The sequence below is a fragment of the Desmodus rotundus genome, chromosome 7, assembly GCF_022682495.2.
Source record: "Desmodus rotundus isolate HL8 chromosome 7, HLdesRot8A.1, whole genome shotgun sequence".
NCBI classification, from domain to species: Eukaryota; Metazoa; Chordata; class Mammalia; order Chiroptera; family Phyllostomidae; genus Desmodus; species Desmodus rotundus.
Window position 1 is genome coordinate 72,296,573 of NC_071393.1, and position 22,911 is coordinate 72,319,483.

The following is a 22,911-nucleotide window of genomic DNA, read 5'->3' on the forward strand; positions in this document are numbered from 1 at the left end:
CGTTCATTTCTGATTTTTCTCCTCTAGCTAAAGGTTTGCCAATGTTTTTATCTTTTTCTAATAGAACCAATTTTTGGTTTCATTGATTTTTCTCTATTCTTCTATTCTCTATTTTGCCATTGTCTTTATTTCCTTTTTCTGCTAGGTTTGGATTTAGTTTTTTTTTTTTTCCTAGTTAAGTTGGAAAGTTACATCATTGATTTGAGATTTTTCTTTGTTTTTTAAGGTAAGTGTTTATAGCTATGCATTATTAGCACAGCATACCATAAGTTTTAGTATGCTGTGTTTTTGTTTTAGTTCTCTTAAATGTTTCTAATTTCCCTTGTGATTTTTTCTTTGGTCAGGTGGTTGTTTAAAAGTGCAAGGTTTAATTTCCAAAATTAAATGACACAGTTATGAATTCTCCAGTTTTCCTTTTGTTAATGATTTCTGAACTCATCCCATTGTGATCAGAGAGGATACTTCATGTAATACCTATATTTCAAAATATATTGAGATTTAATTTGTGGCCTAACATATGGTCTGTCCTGAAAAATGACCCATGTGCACTTCAGAAAAGTATGTATTCTTAAATGTAAATGTTGTTGGATAGAGTGTTCTTTATATGTCTGTTAGGTTTAGTTGGTTTGTTGTGCTAAGTCCTCAATTTCCTTAACTTCTGTCTGGTTGTTCTGTTGGTTATTGTGCGTGGGGTATTGTAGTTTCCAGTTATTATCTTAGAACTATCTATTTCTCCCGTCAGTCATGCCAATTTTTGCTTCAGGAGTTTTGATGGTATACATAGATGGAAAAATGTTTTTTATATTCTCCTGCTTTCTTGTAACCTTTTTTTATTTTTTATTTGCATGGAATGTCTTTTTCTGTCTTTCATTTTGAACCTACTCATTTCTGGATTTAAGGTGAGTTCATTGTTGACAGCATATAGTTGGATCACATGCACTGATCCATTCTGCTAATCTCTCTTTTGGTTGGAAAGCTTAATTCATTTACATTTAAAGTAATTACTAATAAGGACAGACTTCTGTTGTTAAGCTATTTGTTTTCTATATACCTTATAGCTTTTTAATTCCTCATTTCCTGTATTCCTGTCATCTTTTGTGTTTAGTCAATTGTTTGTAGTGAAATGCTTAAATTCCTCTCTCATTTCCTTTTGTTTATAGCTTTGTTTTTTGTAGTTGTGGAGATTACAGTAACATTTTAAAGTTAAAACAGTAATTGAATTTATACTAGTTCAATTTTAATAACATACAGAGACTACTTCTTTGCAGCTTTATCCCTACCCCTATCAGTTGTTAATGTCACAAAATTACATCTTCATACATTGTGTGCCCAGAATCATAAAGTAATCTTTTAAATACATTACTCTCTTAAATTTTATAGATAACAATATTTGGGGTTAAAATTAGTTACACTAATAACTAGCTTTTACTTTAGTAATTGTTTTTTGTTTTCTTTAAATGTGTTAGTCTCTTAAATGTACAGAAACAAAAATTACTGTTACAAACCATTGTTACAATGATACTGCTCTTATGGTTGCGCGTGCATTTACCTTTATTGGGGTTTTTATTTCTTTATATAGCACTAAAGTTACTATCTACTGTCATTTCATCTTGTAGGAATAACTCCCTTGGCCATGTTTTGCAGAGTAGATCTAGTGGTAGCAAAGTCATCTTTTGTTTATCTGGGAGTGTTTTCATTTTTCCTTCTCTTTTGAATGACAGTTTTCCCCAGTATAGGATTCCTGGTTGACAGGGTTTTTTTTGTTTAGAACTTTGAGATATTATTAATCTGCCCATTATCCTCTGGCCTCCAGTTTCTGAAGAGAAGTCTGTGAACGTCCTTATTTAGGATCTCTTGTTTGTAATGATTAACTTCTCTTTCTTAGGATTCTCTGTGAATTCCTTTGAGTTCATCTCATTTGCAGTTTGTTGAGCTTCTTGCATGTTCATATTCATGTTTTTTTTTTAAATCAAATTTGGATAACTTTCACCCTGGCTGAGTAGCTCAGTTGATTAGAGCATTGTCCCCACACACCAAAGTTTCAGGTTTGATCTCCAGTCAGGGCACATACAAGAAGCATCCAATGAATGCATCAGTAAGTGGAACAACAGAATCGATGGTGTTCTCCCCCTCCCCCGAATCAGTAAATAAAATTTTTTAAAATTAAGAAGTTTTCAACCATTGTTTCTATAAATATTCTCTGTGCTCCTTTCTCCCACAACATGTATTTTGCTTCTCTTGATGGTGTTTCATGGGTCCTTTAGGCTCTGCTTGCTTTTCTTTTTTTTTTTCTTTTCCTCAGGCCTAATAATTTCTGTTGTTCTATTTTCAAGTCCACTGATCTTCTTTTCTTCCTGCTCATATGATTTTTTAATTCTTCTAGTGAGTTTTTTTGTTGTGGTTATTATACTTTTCAGCTCCAGAATTTCTTTTTAAGTTTTTTCTTTTTTATTGATATTTCTATTTTGTTCATACATTATTTTCTTGATTTTTCTACATGTATTCATTTAGTTCTTTGAGCACCTTTAAGACAGTTTTTTTAAAAATTACAGTTCACATTCAGTATTATATTAGTTTCAGGTGTACAGCTCAATGGTTAAAAACTTATGTAACTTACAAAGTGAACACCCCAATAAGTCTCATATGCAGCTGACACCATACATATTTATTGCAATATTGACTGTATTCTCTATGCTATACTTTACATCACTGTGACTATTACATAACTGCCAATTTGTACTTTTTAAGACAGTTTTTAAAAAGCCTTTGTCTATTCTGCTGGGGGGGATCTTTTTCAGGAGCAGTTTCTGTTGATTCCCCCCCTCCCCCTTTTAGCCAACCTTACTTTAGTGTTTCTTTGTATGCTTTGGTATTTTTTGGTTGAACAGTGGGTATTTGCATCTAGTAGTGTGGTAACTCTGGAAATCAGATTTTCTCCTTTCCGAAGGGCTTGCAGTTTTTGTTACATCATCATCATCATCAGTATCATCAGTCTCTGTGCCAAGGAAAAGAATAAGATATAAATTTAATGTCTTCTCATGTGTTTTCTGAGCCTTTCCCTGGGTATACATAGTCACTTTCAAATTTTTTCCATATATGTTGTTGTTTCTGCACATTATAGTCTTTAATGTCTGGCTTCCAAAATGGAAAAAGTGAAAAATGACATAAAAAATGGAGCTGCCCCTTTAAATATCCTGGATGTTACTTCATTCTGACAAGGAAGGACTTGCTACAATGAGAGAGAGTACAACAGCAGTGGCTACCCTCTTCTTTCTTTTTACCTCTATGACCAGAAGCAGCAGTCAGTGATCAGAACAGCACAGATACCTGATATTTGGAGGACAGGATCCTTTTTACCCATCCTGGCTCCCATGATTTGTGTGCATACTGCTCCAGGAACACATGCACAACTCCCAGCCGTGTCAGATGGATGGATTGCTGCTACTGTGCTAATAATTGAAATTGATGGAGGTTAACCACAGTTTACTGTCTATGCCTTCCCCTGGAAGTTACAAGCCTTCAATAGGCTACAGACTTCCAACACCATTACATCAGACAGATTCTGCCAATGCAAATTATTGTCTAGGTAGGAGGAGGACAGATTCCTAGTGATTCTTTGCCATCTTCCAGAATCCTTTTTAGTTTCATCTTAATTTCTGTATTGAGCAACTTTGTAAAATAGATTCAGTAGCAAGACCTCTGTATTAACATAGGGTTGAAATACTCTTATTAAAATATAATAGCTCTTTTTCTCACTCCAGTTTGTATTGAAGAGATGCATTTGACATATGTATAGTAATTTTTGGCCTTTAACTTTTGACAGGTGGTTTTGGAATGTATGCTTAAAAAGGACCTCATTTACAATAAGGTCACTCCAACATTTCACCACTGGAAGATTGATGACAAGAAATTTGGCCTTACCTTTCAAAGTCCTGCTGATGCTAGGGCTTTTGATAGAGGTATTCGAAGAGCTATAGAGGACATTTCTCAAGGTAACTTTTCTTGACTATTTTCTTAATTTGTTCATCAGTTATATATAGTAAAGTAGAGTTACTTTAACCAAGTCAGGTTTTGTGATATGTGATCAGGCTTTGAAAGTTCACTGTAGGTGAAGATAGAATAATGGGCTCTTTAGTCTGTTTATATTCATTACATCATAATATATATCAATTACATTGATTACTTTAAATAGTCCAGCAGCAGCAGCCTTCAGGTAATTCAGGTGTTTTCAGATAAGAGTTTAAAGAAGAGGGGAGCAGTCAGGTACTATTTTCAAAGTCCTTGTGTATATGTTATATCAGTCATATTCTTGTTTTGGTGATGATAAAGATAAAATTTCTAACGATCACATATAGGTAGACTTCAGTTATTCAATGGCAGAACACTTTTTTTTTTTTACCTGATTTCATTGTCAAGCATTAGCAGATACCACAACCCCATCTATCCCTTCGTAATATCTTTCCAATCTGTTAAGATGATTAATCCTAAAGTTTTCAGGTTTTAAAGAGAGGAAGAGTGTATTTATATGTAAGACTGGCTTCTATGTAATTAAACAAAAGAAATCACATTCAAACCCATTTCTTCCCCCAAAACAAGTCAAAACTTGATTTGTTTTTCTAATTAAGAAGGAATATTATCTCTATTCATAGCAGTGACTTTAAAATAACCAAGTCAAGATATTAGAAAACACTGTGATTTGTATATTTTGAATATACTGTCAGAGGAGAATTAGAAGAAATGAACTAATTATGAGACAGACCATATACAAGAACATGGAAATGCTTAGTAGAGATTTGTATTGATAGTGCTTGAAACAGTGGTTAAATAATCTATTTGATTACTTTAAAAGAGTAGAGTTTGCTAAATAAATAATCTTTGACTTCCAGTTCAGAAAAAAATTCTGTGAAATGATAGCAGTCATTTTATTTTTATTACGAGTACCCATAAGTTCTTTTTATGTCAGTGTTCTTGATGTTGGCTGCATATGTAAATTAACTGGGAGGCTTTTGAGAAATAGAATAACGGGTTCCCACTCCAGGTGAGTTAAGTCAAACTATTTGGGGAGTGGAGCTGATAACATTTCTTTCTTTTTTTTTTAAGTTCTAGATATTTCAAATGTGATGAGGAATTGTTATGCTAGTTGAATGATTATATTATGAATTTAGAAAAACAAATGAATATGTATCCTCAGATTCTTTAGCAGAGGTTGTGGTTCTCAAACTGCTGGAAAAAAACTTAAAAATAAAAAATGCATCATTATCTGTGCCTAGCCTCACAGAGATTTCTGAGATTACTGATTTGGTACTATGCTCCAGCATCAGTATTTTTTAAAGTTTCCCAGTTAATTTTGCTATTTAGCTAGAGGTTAAAAACCAGTACTTTAAAGAGAAAATCATTATCCAAACTCCTAGCCATGTAGAATAGACTGCTGTATTCAACTTGTCTTGTTATTTTTAAACATTATTTTAAACATACTGATTAGCATTATTATTGGTCTCCATATAGACTGATCATTTCTCTTCCTTAACCTTCTGTGACAGTAAGGAAAAACTATGAAACCCTTTTCAAAGGGCTCATCTCCATGCTAGCTATGTCTGTCAAGGTTAGCATAAACTCAGAGTTGATTGCTAGGAAAAATCCATCTTTGATTAATTTGTTGGAACTAAAGGCACTCTTGAACATAATGAAAATGCATATGAAGACATTGATGCACAAAGGTCAATGTAGTTGGCCATTGACTGTCAGTAGTGGAATAAGACTCTTTTGTTTCTTTTTCTTACCAGAACAAGTAAAATCCTACTTCTTGGTACTAAATACTGTTTCCTGGGTCAGAATATTTCAAAAATTTGAAAAAATCATGCATGGGCATCACCTAACACCAGGGGAGTGTGTAGTGCATGTGTTCTAATTAGCAGTTTGAGTATTTCAGAGAAATCAGTAGCAGGGCTTTCTAGAAATAGTACACTTTCACATACACACAAGTAATACAACATCTTTTTAGTGAGTAACTGGGAATTGACCTTCAGAAGAAGAAAACATCAGTTTATTCTCTGTTCTTCTAATAAAGGGGCAAGTATGAGTGACCAACATCTGACTGGTTGCCAAACAGTCCAGAATGATCTCTGATTAGTCTCCTATAGTAGTATTGTAGTGATATAATCAATTAGCCAATAATACTAAAATCTGAGACAAAAATTCTGTGTTTAATTAAACTTTTACCTGTTTTCTTAGGATGCCCAGCATTAAAAAATGAGACTGAAGGAGCAGAAGATGACTTACAAGTAAGTAGTTGGCTTGAAAGAAGTTTTTTAAACATAGAGGATATAGAGGAAATGACTTGGCTTTAATAAGTAAGCAACTCGTAAATTTTGAAGAAAATTTCTAAGACACTGTATTCATCAGGAAATACAGAGAAACAGAACCAATACATGTATGTATGTACATATAGAAAGTTTTGATTTGGAAATTTTATACATACATACATACATACATACATACATACATTTGTTTTGGTTTGAAGGAATTGGCTCGTGGTTGTCAAGTCCTAAATCCACAGGGTAGGCAGGCATGCTGGAAGTTCTGGTAATAGTTGATGTTTTGGTCTTGAGTCAAAAGGCAGTCTCGAGGCAGACTTTCTTCTTCTTTGCGGTCTTCAGTCTTGTCTTTGAGTGTTTTTATTACGAGATCTACCAACTTTATGGAAGGTAATCTTGACTCAGATTCTACTGGTTAAATGTTAGTAGGCACATCCGAAAATTATCTTCACAACAACATTTAGGCTGGTGTTTGACCAAATAGCTTGTCATCACAGATTAGACAAGTTGACACATAAAATTAACTATCAGAGATACCTCACCCCTTAGGCAGGGTACTTTTCTAAAAAATTTACAGAAAAAGAATTGTAAATTTTTAATAAACATATGGATACCCCTCTGTTTTATCTCACTGATAATCAACAGTAGTGTCAGTTAACATATTTTAGTTACCAAGTGACCAAAGGTTTAAAAATTGGTATTACCCCACACTGTGTCTGTCCATGAAATTGACAGTGATGGCCTGCTGGAGAAAATGTAGAAAGCTGTTCGGTAATTTGTATTAAAAAGCCTTTAAATTAGAAGCATTCATGCCTGTACATCCAGTGCATCAATTTCCAGTAATCTATACTAAAGAAATAGAGATGCACAAAAAAATTTTATACGCAGATTTTTGAGGGTGTATGTATAAAATATTGATAATAAAAATAACCAGAGAGAACCAAGATGGCGGCGTAGGTAGACACACTGCGCCTCCTCGCACAACCAGAACTGACAGAGAATCGAACAGCAAGGGGGACTGACACCAAGGAAATAGAAAATAAACATTCATCCAGACCGGTAGGAGGGGCGGAGACGGGCACCGGGGTGGAGAGGACTCGCGTGGCTGTGGCGGGACTGAGACTGGCGGAGTGTGGGACAAATGGCGCAGGCAGTCCGAGCACTAGCAGACCCTGCGGCCCCACATTTGCACAGATAAACCCAGAGGGCCGGACTCAGAGTGGCGGAGAGCGGGGCAGGCAGAGCAGAGGGTAGCACCCCGCAGCACCACATTCGCCCACAGATAAACCAGACGAACGGCAGGGAGCGAAGCAGACCACGCAACCCAGGGCTCCGGCTCAGGGAAATAAAGCCTCAAACCTCTGATTGAAAACGCCCGTGGGGGTTGGGGCGGCAGCAGGAGAGACTCCCAGGCTCACAGGAGAGGTTGTTGAAGAGACCCACAGGGGCCTAGAGTGTGCACAGGCCCACTTACTCGGGAGCCAGCACCAGAGTGGCCCAGTTTGATTGTGGGTAGCGGAGTGAAAGATTGAAAGCTGGAGGAGAGTGAGGTGGGCGCCATTGCTCCCACTCGGCCCCTCCCCCACGTACAGCTTCACAGCACAGCGACCAGCACAACCCCGCCCCAGTGAACACCTAAGGCTCCGCCCCTTAAAGTAACAGATGCGCCAAGACAAAAAAAAAAAAAAAAAAGGCCCAAATGACAGAACACTTCAAAGCTCCAGAAAAAATACAATTAAGCGAGGAAGAGATAGCCAACCTATCGGATGCACAGTTCAAAGCACTGGTTATCAATATGCTCACAGACTTGGTTGAATCTGTTCGAAAAACAGATGAAAAAATGAAGCCTATGCTAAGAGAAACAAAGGAAAATGTACAGGGAACCAATAGTGATGCAAAGGAAACTGGGACTCAAATCAATGGTGTGGACCAGAAGGAAGAAATAAACATCCAACCAAAAAAGAATGAAGAAACAAGAACTTGGAAAAATGAGGAGAGGCTTAGGAACCTCCAGGACATCTTGAAACATTCCAACATCCGAGTTAATGGGTGCCAGAAGGAGAAGAGGAAGAACAAAAAATAGAAAACTTATTTGAACAAATAATGAAGGAGAACTTCCCTAATCTGGCAAAGGAAATAGACTTCCGGGAAGTCCAGGAAGCTCAGAGAGTCCCAAAGAAGCTGGACCCAAGGAGAAACACAGCAAGGCACATCATAATTACATTACCCAAGATTAAATGCAAGGACCTACATCCAAGATTACTGTATCCAGCAAAGCTATCACTTAGAATGGAAGGGAAGATAAAGTGCTTCTCAGATAAGGTCAAGTTAAAGAAGTTCATCATCACCAAGCCCTTATTGTATGAAATGTTAAAGGGAGTTACCTAAGAAAAAGAAGATCAAAAATAGGAACAGTAAAAATGACAGCAAACTCAGTTATTAATGGCCACACATAAAACAAAAACGAGAGCAAACTAGGCAAACAACTAGAACATGAGGGTTGTCATTAAGGGAGTGGGAGGGGGAGAGGGGGGGGAAAGGTACAGAGAATAAGTAGCATAGATGATAGGTGGAAAATAGACAGGGGGAGGGTAAAAATAGTGTAGGAAATGTAGAAGCCAAAGAACTTATAAGTATGACCCATGGACATGAACTATAGGGGGGGAATGTGGGAGGGAGAGGGTGGGCAGGATGGAGTGGAGTGGGGGGGGAAATGGGACAACTGTAATAGCATAATCAATAAATATATTTTTTAAAAAATAACCTATCTGAATAGAATAGGAATGGTTGAATTAATTAAGGTATATTTTGTTATATAACTTAAAAATTTATTATTTATGAACTTCCTTGCAATATATTGAGTAATAAAAAGATGAAAATTATACGGTATTATCATTACTCAGCTAAAATGTTAATATTTTTATTACTTACTTTGGATTGTGGGATTCTGACCTACGTGGCTTTTTTATTAGTACTTTTCTGTATTTTTAAGTGTGCTGCAGTAACTTAATATTTTTAGAATGACACTAAAAGAATCCAAATTTGTATGCATATGTCATATTAATAATCATTTGTATTGTAAAAATAGTTGAGACCTAAAGACATGGGAAAATGTTTTATGTACATTTGTAGTCAGATTATAGAAATGTTTTCATTTTATTTGAGAAATACAGTAAAGTTTAAAGTAAAAACAAGTTGTGATCCATGATAACCACCATACATATTTTTAAATATAGCCTTTGGGTTTTTTCCTGTACACATAAATGTATACATACATGTATTATTATATTATTATACTGTAATCTGTTTTTTCTACTTAAATAACATTTTATGTTTTTCTAAATATGTTTTCAAGTTTATAATTTCTAATGGTCTGTTTGTGTTCATAATAGATACATCCTAATTACTAGTCCCCTATTGTACATGTAAGAGTTTGTGTATTTAAATAATTGAATCTGTTTATTTTATTGATGGTTAATTATTATTTTAAATATATAGTGAGTGGGAGTTAAGTATAAGAAGTAAGTAATAAAATGCAAAAAAATTCATTTTTTTAGTTAAGCTTTTCCAAGTTTCCATTTTGTTCTGGTATCAATCAAAATATGGGACTAGAAATGGGGGAACATGTTTTGAATTGCTCCCTATGCTGAAAGTAAATTTGATTATAATTCAGTTTTAAAAGGTGGACCAAAAAATGTGGACATCACTCATTCATAGGGTTGCCAGGAGTTGGGAGCCAACTAAGTGACATGTGACACACATACAGAAAAAGGTGGGGAGAGATACTAAGAGGCTAGCAAACATGTAAGGTAAATTTTTCTGAGTACCCTGTTTGAAAATTTTTAAAAAGCATCAATGTCCAGCCCTTGCTGGCATGGCTCAGGTGTTTGGAGCGTTGTTAACCAAAAGGTTGCAGGTTTGATTCCGGTCGGGGCACAAACCTATGTTGCAGATCCAGTTCCTGCTCTTGGGGTACATACAGAAGGCAACAAATGGATGTTTCTCTCTCACATCGATTTTTCTCCCTTCTTCTCTCTCTAAAAGCAATGAAAAAAAAGTCTTCGGATGAGGATTAAAACAATAAATGAATCAACATCTAGAATTAAACTACCAAAGAAAACTTTTAAAGTTACCTTATTATTTCATGATATGCCAAAGTTTTTGCATGTGCTTCTTATTTTGTAATAATATATTGGAGGTATAAAGTATTCTAATTTATTTACTTTATTTGGGTAAAGTAAATCCTTTTTCATAACTCACCTATCGGCTTGGGATAAATATTTTGAAATTATTTGACTGTTAATCAGATTGACTGATTTATGATAGTGGTTATGTCAGGTTCACTTTATTGGTGATTATTTGCAAAGACAACTAAAATGGTTTTAAAAGAGTAACCCATTATCTAATTTTTTAAGCCCAGAGGAGGTAATGATTGTTATATTTAGATCATAAATGTTACAGCATTAAACATCAGATTGGAGATTCTGTCCCTTTTGAGTATTTATTAATTCACTTAGCAAATATTTGAGCACCCTTTCTGTTTCAATAACTATGCTAGACATTGATTGTTTACCAAGGGACAACTTTCTGCTTTCAGTATAACCAGTATCCTCATCAGTTATTAGAAATCAACAGGAAAACGTTTACCTTCGTATTTCTTATCTGTCTTTGAAGGGTTTCATAACACATCATTACTTGGATTTAAAATTTTATCTTGCACATCTTTCCTGATGTTTAGTACAGCACCAGTCATATACATAGTTGGTACCCAAGAAAGGGTTATTGGAGAAAAATCTTCCAAAATTAGGATTTTTTTTTAACCTAAGCAATAAAGTAGGTAGGAATGTTGTTTTTATTTGGTTTCTTTCTTGGACTAATTTAATGAGCCTGTTAAGGGTTTCCTCTTTGTTTTTTAATGCTAGCTTATATTTGTTTTAAGATCAGTTTTATACTGTCTCTTTAACTGGAATTTTCAGTTACAATAGCTCGAAGTGCTCAGATATGCTAGATTGGTAACAAAACCTATAAAGTTCACCTCACGGCAGACTTAAGGTTGTAAGAGGAAAAGCTCTCAGAGTTCATGCTTTGGGGCAACAGAAAGATGACACGTAATTGATCTGAAGTGAAAAGTTTTCATATCTTTTCTTTTGGCTGAGAAGTAGTTGACTGACTTATCTTTTTTTAGAATTGGGTAATGTCATTTCTGAGCCAAAATAATTAAAGGCTTGTGATTTACATTTATTGTTTATAGCAGTGACTTTTAATCTTTTTCATCTCATGACACATATAAACTGCAATTCTACAGCATACCAGAAAAATTATATTTTGCCAATCTGACCAAAAAGTAATATAATTTTGATTCATTCACATTGGGCGGCTAATGTTATATTGGCTGTTGTCATTTTTTAATTTGACAATCTAAGGGAAAAGAGGTCAGTGCCCCTAACTAAATAATCAGGTATCACATGTTTAAAAAATTGTTGCAGCACACCAGTTGAAAATTGCTGGTTTAAAGTAATTTTGCTATGGACGAGGAGGATATAAATTGTTTGTGTACTAATTTTCAAATGTGGTAATATTTTAATGATGCTCTATATCTGAAAACTAAGTTATTAATGATAGGTTTTATTTACCTATCAAAATGGGTTTTATATTACTGTGATTTATCACCATTCTACATTAAGTGCTATTTTACATAGTTAAGTTCCCCCAATCTTAGTGTATTTTAGAGTTTTATTTATTATTAATAAGGGAGAAAAAAGTTATAACCTTTTGTGTAATGTTTTCTCATTGTTTAATTTTTTTTCTTGACTCTTAGACTAGTACATCTTCATGTAGAGTATCTGGATAGTTAGAAAATTATAAAGAAGAAATCAGGAATTGTTTATTCCCAACCAGAGATAATTGCTATTAATATTTTAGGTACTCCTGCCTAGTTTTTTATTTTTTTAATTCTTTCATGTTTTACTTAAATACATACTTCTTTTTAAAAGCACCATCAGGATCGATCTCTTCCATTTTTATTGTGTTTTTGTTAAGATTTTTGTTTGTGGTGGTGATGGTGGTGGTTGAATTTTAATAGGATAAATCATAAAATTTTGAACCCACATGGTTCATATTTAGCCATTGTATCTTGTAATAGTACTGCACTGATTATTTAACCAATCACATTTCATTCAACATTTATTTTCCATAGTCTTTTATATTAATTTTTGTTGGTATTTCTGAACGTGACCTGAGGATAAAATTTTAGAAATAGATTTGCGAGTTAAAGGATTGTATAAAGATTTATATAGTTACCAGGAACTGCGTAACTACTACCTATTAATTCAGATTTATAGACAATAAACAATTTCTGAAAATCCAATACTGCTTTTAAGTCAAACTAAAGTTTCATTAGAAAGGTAGTTCAGTTTTTCAGTTGCTTAATCTTGGGGCGGGGGACTTGCTTTCCTTTTTTTGGTGGTGGGGGTGACTTGGCATTATATCGTGTCACATTTCTCTTATTCCATTCAGGTTGTGTAAACAAAATACTGTGTATGCTATTAATGTTTTCAGACAAAGCTCATAGACAAATGTGAAATTAAAAACTCAAAGGCAGTTATCTTAAACTAATCAAAAGTAACTAATGAACTAACAGGAGACAGTCGGGGTCAAATCTAAAATGAATTGGTACTGGATTATTCATGGAATTGTTAGTTATTTTTTTTCCTTCTCTGTGCTAAGTTTGCATAATTTGAGTATATAATTTTAATGCCAAAAATAACTTTGGTAGCATTTTCAACATATGCAGTGCTAAGATACAGCATTTCTTTATTGAAGAACATTTTGAAGTTCTTCAATCATGCTAAAATAAACTAATAGTATAATTATTAAAAACTTATATTGTTGGATATGATGCAGCCACACATTCTGTATCCTGTGATTTGTGATAATGCAACTACACAAATGAAGTTTTTTGAGCAATAAGTAGACTCTGATACCACTTTTTCGCACTTGATTATTTATTGGGAAATAAATATCCACTCAAAAAGGTTTGCAGAACAACACTTAGTTTTTCTCTGCTTCACAATTAATAAAAGAAGAAGAGACAAAGGGAGGAGAGAAGCAGAGTCTTTTTTTTTCTCCACAGCTGTCGTCTAGGCTCATATTCTGGCAGAGAGCTACAGTCAGAATTATTTTATTGTTTTACCCAGCATCCTTTTGCCTCTACATGCAAAATTGCTATAGTAGTCTTGCAAAAAGAAAAGGCTAAACAATCTCTTAGCAACCATGGGAGAGTAATTATTATACCGGCCTCTGAGAGTGAAACAGATTTCTACTGTACATTAAAATTGGCGTGGGTTACTTTATAGATAATACAGATGAGCTTATGCCAGCACAACACTAAAAACATTGAATGTGGGTATATATAATTGTGATATATAATTTTTTAAAAGCATCATGTACATATATGTACAGTCTTTATGCATATTATATATTAAATTTTCTGCTCTTGAGGAAGATTTTTGCCGTTTCCCACCACCTCACTTTTGATTATTTCCATATTCCTATAGTAATTGTTTTTCAAAGGGTTATAATCCAGTAAAAAACATTCAAACTTGACTATGAATACCTTTTATTCATTTATATCCAGATTGAGAAGGTATTTTGGTTATTATTAATTTTACTTATGGAAATGGTACAGGTAATCTTTTTGGAAAATAACAATACAAATGTTTTTCTTAATTAGACTGACAGTGATTGGCGATAACACCCACTATAGGCAGAGCTGTGAAGAAACGGTCCCTGTCATATACCACTGATGGATTTTCAGATGATACATAAGCTTGCTAGAGGGTGGCTTTGTAATATAATTGGAATATATGCATATCATTTATTCAGTAATTTTATTTATAGGAATTAATCCTAAAGAAATAATATTACCAGTGCACCAAGACGTATTTATAAGGAGTTGTGCATTGCTATGTACTTAACAAAATGTGGGAAGTGATCTAATGCCCATATATAGAATATTGCCTATAGAATACATGACAAAAAATACTGAACTTTGCAGCCATTTCAAATCACATGTATATCTTTACATATTGACACAGGGAGAGGTCCATTATAAATTATGAAATAAAAAAAGGCACTATGTGGATCTAAAATATAAATGGAATCACAATACACCTTGAGAGTAAACATAGATGCCTACATTAAGAAGTCTAGAAAGATATGTCAGGTAAAAATAGGTGTTATTTCAAGGGAGTTGGATTATGGGAAGAATTTTTTAAGTATATTTTATTAAGTATATTTTATTGATTATGCTATTACAGTTGTCGCAGTTTTCCCCTTTTGCCTCCCTCTGCCTGATACCTCCTTCCGTCCAGCAGTGCTCTCCCTTAGTTCATGTCCATGGGTCGTGCATGTAAGTTCTTTGTCTTCTCCATTCCCTATACTGTTGTTAATGTCTCCCTATTTTGTACCTACCAATTATACTTCTTGATATCTGTATCTTTTCCCCCATTCTTACCCTTCCCTCTCCCAGCTGATATCCTCCAAATGATCTCCATATGTATGATTCTGTTCCTGTTCTGGTTGTTTCCTTAGTTTGGTTCCTAGATTCAGTTGTTCAGATAGTTGTGAATTTATTGCCGATTTAATGTTCATAGCTTTGATCTTTTTCTTAAATAAGTCCATTTAACATTTCATATGATAAGGCTTTGGTGATGATGAACTCCTTTAGCTTTACCTTGTCGGGAAAGCACTTTATCCGCCCTTCCATTCTAAATGATAGCTTTGCTGGATAGAGTAATCTTGGTTATAGGTTCTTGCTTTTCATCACTTTGAATACTTCTTGCCAGTCCCTTCTAGTCTGCAAAGTTTCTTTTGAGAAATCAGCTAACAGTCTTATGGGAACTCCTTTGTAAGTAACTCTCTACTTTTGTCTTGCTGCTTTTAAGATTCTCTCTTTATCTTTCACCTTTGGCTTTTTGATTATGAGGTGTCTTGCTGTGTTCCTCTTTGGGTCCAACTTGTTTGGGACCCTCTGTGCTTCTTGGACATGTATGTCTATTTCCTTCACCAAATTAGGAAAGCTTTCTTTCATTATTTTTTCAAATAAGTTTTCAATTTCTTGTTCTTCCTCTTCTTCTAGCATCCTTATGATTTGGATATTGGCAATTTTGGAAATGTCCCAGAGTCTTCCTATTCTCTCCTTGCTTTTTTTTTTAAATATATTTATTGATTATGCTATTACAGTTGTCCCATTTCCGCCCCTTCACTCCACTCCATCCTGCCCTCCTCCACCCTCCCACATTCCCCCCCTGTAGTTCATGTCCATGGGTCATACTTATAAGTTCTTTGGCTTCTACATTTCCTATACTATTCTTACCCTCCCGCTGTCTATTTTCTACCTACAATTTATGCTACTTATTCTATGTACCTTTCCCCCCCTCCCCCCCTCCCACTCCCCTGTTGATAACCCTCCATGTGATCTCCATTTCTGTGGTTCTGTTCCTGTTCTAGTTGTTTGCTTAGTTTGCTTTTGTTTATGTTTTAGGTGTGGTTGTTAATAACTGTGAGTTTGCTGTCATTTTTACTGTTCCTATTTTTGATCTTCTTTTTCTTAGATAAGTCCCTTTAACACTTCATATAATAAGGGCTTGGTGATGATGAACTTCTTTAACTTGACCTTATCTGAGAAGCACTTGATCTGCCCTTCCATTCTAAATGATAGCTTTGCTGGATACAGTAATCTTGGATGTAGGTTGTGGCCTTTCATGACTTGGAATACTTCTTGCCAGCTCCTTCTTCCCTGTAAGGTCTCTTTTGAGAAATCAGCTGACAGTCTTATGGGAACTCCTTTGTAGCTAACTGTGTTCTTTTCTCTTGCTGCTTCTAAGATTCTCTCCCTTTGTTTAATCTTAGGTAATGTAATTATCATGTGCCTTGGTATGTTCCTCCTTGGGTCCAGCTTCTTTGGGACTCTCTGAGCTCCCTGGACTTCCTGGAAGTCTATTTCCTTTGCCAGATTAGGGAAGTTCTCCTTCATTATTTGTTCAAATAAGTTTTCAATTGTTTGTTCTTCCTCTTCTCCTTCTGGCACCCCTATAATTCAGATGTTGGAACGTTTCAAGATGTCCTGGAGGTTCCTAAGCCTCTCCTCATTTTCCCGAATTCTTGTTTCTTCATTCTTTTCTGGTTGGATGTTTGTTTCTTCCTTCTGGTCCACACCATTGATTTGAGTCCCAGTTTCCTTCGCATCACTATTGGTTCTCTGTACATTTTCCTTTGTCTCTCTTAGCATAGCCTTCATTTTTTCATCTAGTTTTCAACCAAATTCAAGCAATTCTGTGAGCGTCCTTATTACAAGCGTTTTGAACTGTGCATCTGATAGGTTGGCTATCTGTTCGCTGCTTAGTTGAATTATTTCTGGAGCTTTGAAGTGTTCTGTCATTTGGGCCTTTTTTTTTTTTTCTGTCTTGGTGCGCCTGTTACTTAAAGGGGCAGAGCTTTAGGTGTTCCGAGGGCCAGGGTAATGCTGGTCCCTGCACTGTGATGCTGTACGTGGGGGAGGGGCCAAGAGGGAGTAATGGCGCCCGCTCCACTCTGGCGGATTGCAGTCACTCCCTCTGCTACCCACAATCAAATTGGGCCCCTCTGGTGCTGGTTCCCGAGTGGGTGGGCTTGTGCACACTCTAGGCTGTGGGTCTCTCCAACGACCTCTCCTATGAGGCTGGGAGTTTCTCCTGCTGCCGCCCCAACTCCCACGGGTGTTTTCACCCAGAGGTTTGAGGCTTTGTTCCCCCCCCCCCCCCCGCGCTGGAGCCCTGGGTTGCGCAGTCTGCTTCGCTCCCAGTCATTCTTCCTGGTTTACCTATGCGCGAATGTGGGGCCTCGGGACGCTACCCTCCACTCTGCCTGCCCTGTTCTCTGCCACTCTGCGTCGGGCCCTCTTGGTTTATCTGTGTGCGAATGTGGGGCCGCAGGGTCTCCTTGTGGTCAGACTGCCTGCCCCATTGGTCCCACACTCCGCCAGTCTCGGTCCCTCCACGGCAATGCGAGTCCTCTCCTCCCGGGCTGTCAGTCTCCGCCCCTCCTACTGGTCTGGATGAATGTTTATTTTTTATCTCCTTGGTGTTGGTCCCCCTTGCCGTTCGATTCTCTGTCAGTTCTGGTTGTGCGAGGAGGCGCAGTGTGTCTACCTACGCGTCCATCTTGGTTCTCTCTTCGCTTTTTTGAATTCTTGTTTCTTCGTTCTGTTCTGGTTGACTGTTGGTTTCTTCCTTATGTTCCAAATCATTGATCTGAACCCCGGCTTCCTTCCCTTCACACTTGGTTCCCTGTGGATTTTTCTTTATTTCACTTACTGGAACCTTCATTTCTTTGTTTATACTTTTGCTGTACTCAGTGACTTCTCTGAGCATCCTTACCACCAGTGTTTTGAACTCTGCATGTCTCTGTTTCGTTAAGTTCTTTTTCTGGGTTCTTGTTCTATTCTATCATTTGAGCCATATTTCTTTGTCTGCTGAATTTGGCAGCCTCCCTATGTTTGTTTCTGTGGATTAAGTAGAGCTGTGCTTTGACTCTTTGTCTTGATTTATCTGTTACATTGTATGGGGTGGAGCTTTAGGTAATCACCAGGGCAGGCAACCGCTTCACTGCTGTGTTGCTCTGTTTGTGTGGGAGGCGTCTGGGAGGGGACAGTGCTGCTGCCTGGCTGCTGGAGGCTTACTCAGTACCTGCGCCATTTCCTGTTACTTCACCCACTTTCCATTTGCAATTGGCGCCCATCTGGTGGTTCCTAGAGTGGGCGCGTTTGCATACGTTCTAGGACTGTGTGGGCCCTTTAAATGGACTCTCCTATGAGACTGGCAGTTTCTTCCACCGCCCCAACCGCCACTCGTTTTCTACAGCCAGAAGTCTCAGGGCTTTATTTTTCCATCACTGGAACCCTGGGCTACAAGATCTGGCCCTGGGGCTGGGATTGCTCACTCCCCAGGTATCTTTCCCAATTTTTATCCACCACACATGAATGTGGGACCTCCTGTTCACCGCCACATGGCATCCTCTTTGCCCCAGCTCCCCATCTTTGCTCCTCCTACTCATGTGGATGAATATGGCTGCTTTAAATCCTTGGTTGTTGGAACTCCATACAGTTTGATTTTCTGGCAATTCCGGATGTTTTTTGTTTGGAGGTTGTGCAAGGAGGCAAAGCATGTCTACCTATGCCTCCATCTTGACCAGAAGTTCACACTGAACTGGGAAGTATTATTTTTGTGTAATTTGAACTTTTAACAATTACTGGAATTAATTCTTTTGTGAGTAAAGGTTTTGTGGTGGTGGGTTTTTTTCTGTATTTTTTCTATTGTACCAAATTTGCTATCAAGAGTCTATGTTAATATAATGTGATCCAGTTTGTGGATTTTTGCACATAACACATTATTTGTAGGGTATTCACTATGTGCCAGGCATAGTTTAAGCTCTAGGGATAAAACAGAGTCATTACTGGTTTATAGGAGAAATATAAATAAAAGAACACTTAGAATATAGGGTGACAGATAGAAGTATGTTTCAGGAAGTTCAGAGGAGACAGTGGTTAATTTGGGAGTGGATCAACAAAGACTTTGATGAGTTTATGGCTGAGGTTATAAAGGAATTTTGCTAGTGGAATATTGAAGATAGTCATTGTGGGCAGAGGAAATGACATGTAAGGATCACAAGTGTGAAATGTCAGATGGTACTAGAAAGAAACAAGTACATCAGTATTTCTGAAACAAAAAGAGGTGAAGATGAAACAGCAGTAGGAGCCGTGGTAAAAATTAGTAAAACCTTTGCATTCATTTGTTTGAACAGTTATCATTGTTCTTTTGTTCATTCTCAAAAATTCTTGTTCGTGTAAAAAAATTTCTTGTTCACTAAAAATTGAGAACAATTCATTATCTTAGAACTTAAAACAGCATATATATATATATGTACATATATATATATACATATGAGTGTAAGTTGTGAAAATGTGTAGTCTGTGAAAATATAGAATGCTGCTTATGAGTTTGTGAAAAATCACCTTGGAAAATAATTTTTATTGTGTAAACTGGAACATATGTAATCCAGCATTTCCACTCTTGGATATGTTAACACTTATAGCTATGTACTGTGAGGCCTGTACAAGAATGTTCTTAGCAACATTGTTTGAAATAGCAAAAAAGTGACTTTTATTTTAGGCAAATTACTTAATCTCTGAATTTTAGCTTCTACAGACAGAATAGAGAGGTAATATAATATTATGCTCTCTACTTCCAAAGGTTGTGGGATTAAATTAGTTAACCTTGTAAAATGCTCGGTACAATGTCTGATACATAGAAAATGCTTGATACAGGTTAGTTACCATTGCTACAAAGAAGTGAAAATGAATGAGCTGTTGTTCCATGTGTCATCAAGAATGAGTTTCACCAAAAAAAGTTGAGCAAAAGAATCAAGTTCCATAATGTCCCAAAAAGCATGGTATCAGTCAAATAAAATTTAAAAGCATTTATAACTAAGTATTGTCTAGGGATAATACTTGTGTGGTAAAACTGTAAGGAAGAATAAAAAAATGGGAAAAAAAACCTTCAAGATGATGTTTACCTGTTTGTAGAGATGGGGTTTGCTAACATGGAGAAAAACATAGGAGCTATTTGTTGTGTTGGTTATATTCTCTTTCTCAAGTTGTGTGGCAAATACTCGCCCTTCCTATCAATTAGACAAATAAGATCGTGACATGCTGATAGTTCTATACCTAGCTTTTATTCATTTAACAGTATCTTATGGGTGCTGCATGCAGATCTTTTTAATGTCAGCATAGAATTGTCATATATTTATATAATAATTTTTAAACCAATGTCCTGCTGATAATAGCCATAGGATGCTTTTCCTTTTTTCCTTCTTTTTTGTTAAAAATAGTGTTGCCATGATTATTTCTACATGTATCTGTAGATTCACCCTCTCAAAGGAGAACTGCACTCCCCCAACAGTGCACAGGTATTCCTGTTCCTCCATACTCTTGCCAACATTGCGTGTTATTTATCTTTTCCATCTTTCTAGCCTGTATAAAAATTGGCATTATATTTTTGTCTTTAACTGAATGTAATTCAATATCTTTTTCTATATTCATTGTCTATTTTTGCCCCTATGATATAAAATTGGACTATATCTTGTGTTTTCAGAGGGACAGATTTTCACAGGGATGGGTTTTGTGTCTGAACCTTTCATGTGTTTTCTGAAATTGTTCTCAGACAATACTAATTGCCTTTTATCACTAATATGTGCAAGGTCTCCTAATACAGTTTTATAATTGGAAATCTTAGAGGAGTTCTAAGTAGAAAAGCCAATCTTTTATATTTTTATGCTTATGATAAAATACCATTTTATATACTATTTAACACTAAATATTTCCCCACATAGTAGATACTATTCATAAACCTAAGTTCAAGTGACTGCTCAATATTCTGTTAAATAGGCATTGCATAATTTAGTTAATTAAGTTTTATTTGGGGGCATTAGGTTATTTCTTTATCAAAAATAATTCTGAGAAGCTGTTGGCTTCTCATGTGTCAGGTGGTGTCTTTCCACCAAATGTCCCCTCGGATCATCCAGAATTGTACTTATAGCTAGAACAGTGAGCAGATTGAGTACCTCACAGGACCAGAGTGGTCCAATAAGAGAGAACCCCTTTTGAGGTGTTGTGTTGCACAGAGGGATTTGGAGCCTGCTATTGGTGGAGTTCTCCAGGCTGATTGGGAAATTAAGCTAACTCTCAAGAAATCAAAGGCCACACTCACAGCTGCAAAAAGCCCTTCACTTTGAATGCCTTCAAAGCCATGAGGTGTGGTTGTATGAACAAGTAGATCTCATCTATCATCAGCTTGAAGAGGAGACACTTAAGCAGCAGGTCCAACAGCTCTGCCCATTACTGGGCCAGTTCAGTTATCTTATTCTTCAACTGGAGTGTACCCAAAACTAACCAGTCAAGTCTCTGTGTGCCTGGAGAAACTGGGCAGCTTGTATCTCAAACCTGAAGATTCAACCATCCTACTCTTTGAAGCAGACACAACTGCTCTACACCAGGCCATTTGGGTCCCTCAAGACCATCTACATTCCTGAGCAGTTGATGGCTCATATTAGCTCATCAAATATTGGATCTTTTGTGGAGCAGAAGTCAGCATTTAGCACCACAGCTGTCCTTTTTAGTGAATGGCTCCTTGGAAGCAAACATGCCAGTGGTCATCAGGCTTCTTACACTCCCAGCACCAATCTCCAGGACTGGCTTGCCCAAAATCAGACCTTGGAGAATAATCAGACTTCTGCCAGAGCCTGCGATTTCTTTAATAATGTCTGGGGCAACCTTTAAAGGGCTTGGAAAATGGTTCCACAAGAGGCAGCAACAAGAAGTTTCTGAAAAACCAAGTTACCAAAGGGGTAACAGCTATTCTACCACCAGTGCTTACTCCATAGATACTGAAAAAGGTTGAAAATCTAGAGCTTCTCAATCAAAGTGAGATGGATCTTTCTGATTGGCTGGTCACTCCCCAGGAATCCCAAAAGCTGGAAAAGGCTGGGAATGGCAGCTGTAAAACAAGTGAGAACTTTAAGCTCTTGTTCTACGTGTTCCAAGAGTCTTATAGAGTGAATGATTGGATTGTCAAGCCTGGTTCCTGTGCCAGTTGTTGGGGCAACCAGCCCTAAGGTGTGAAGATTGACAACTTGGGTGATCTGAAGTACTTGAATGACCAAGAAACCCTTACATGCTCCCAGCACGATTATTGAGGATTGACTTGTACAGAAGTGTCAGCACCCAGTATAAAGAAGGTCTGTCTGCAAAGCCAATGAGCCCTTGTACAGCTTTGCAGAGTGTATTGTGAAGAAAATTGTGAAACGGAAGCTGTTTGTAAATGGCTGCTGGAGAAAGAAGCAAAAGAAAAAAATGGTATGCCTGTGGAACCAAACCTGATTCTGAGATTCCCTGCTTAGGTATGTGGCTCTGTCCTTTGAGAAAAGAGGCAACATAACAAGCTAAGACGCCAAAGGCAATGGCTCTTTTGAGAATTGCTAATTCCTTTAAAGTGATAAGGAACTGTACTTTGCCAGTGGCTCATCACACCCTAATGCAAAAAAAGGATATCCCAAGAAAGTGCCTAGTACTGAGGACAGAACTGGCAAACAAAAGCTTATGAACCCTGTGGCCACTTCCTTGTGTCCCTTTAACACAGCTGACTGGGCCTTGCCAGGAAAAAAGACAGGAAACCTCAGCCAGTTATCCTCAGGAGAAGATAAATGGCTACTTACAAAGAAGGCCAAGGAAGTGTTACTTAATTCACCCCTACAGGAGGAATATAGCTTTCCCCAGACTGTTAACAACCTCCCAGCAGTTTGTGATCTCTTTTCCTGTATGCAAGCTGAAAGTTGATAAAGAAAGGTGGTTGTATCAAAATGGAGTACTAGAGTCAAGCAGCTTTTCTGCAAATTATTACACTTCCCATGATGAGCCAAGTGACTGCAACTTGCCAAACTATTGTGTTTCTGGGTGTGACCAGTCACCTTAGTTCTTTTCCTGCCTAATTTTGAACTAGTAAAG

The 22,911-nt window shown here is 36.7% G+C and overlaps 1 protein-coding gene and 1 pseudogene across 3 annotated transcripts in view; both read left to right on the forward strand.

The window, feature by feature from the left end:
* Window positions 1-22,911, forward strand: part of SPRED1 (sprouty related EVH1 domain containing 1) — a 134,661-nt gene that overhangs the window by 80,698 nt on the left and 31,052 nt on the right. For all 3 annotated transcript variants that reach the window (XM_024568384.4, XM_024568386.4, XM_024568385.4), the window contains exons 3-4: window positions 3,824-3,992; window positions 6,232-6,281. In XM_024568384.4, coding sequence (XP_024424152.1) covers window positions 3,824-3,992; window positions 6,232-6,281 — 219 coding nt within the window. The remainder of the gene's footprint in view (window positions 1-3,823; window positions 3,993-6,231; window positions 6,282-22,911) is intronic.
* On the forward strand, window positions 18,360-22,879 carry LOC139441065 (nuclear receptor coactivator 4 pseudogene; annotated as a pseudogene).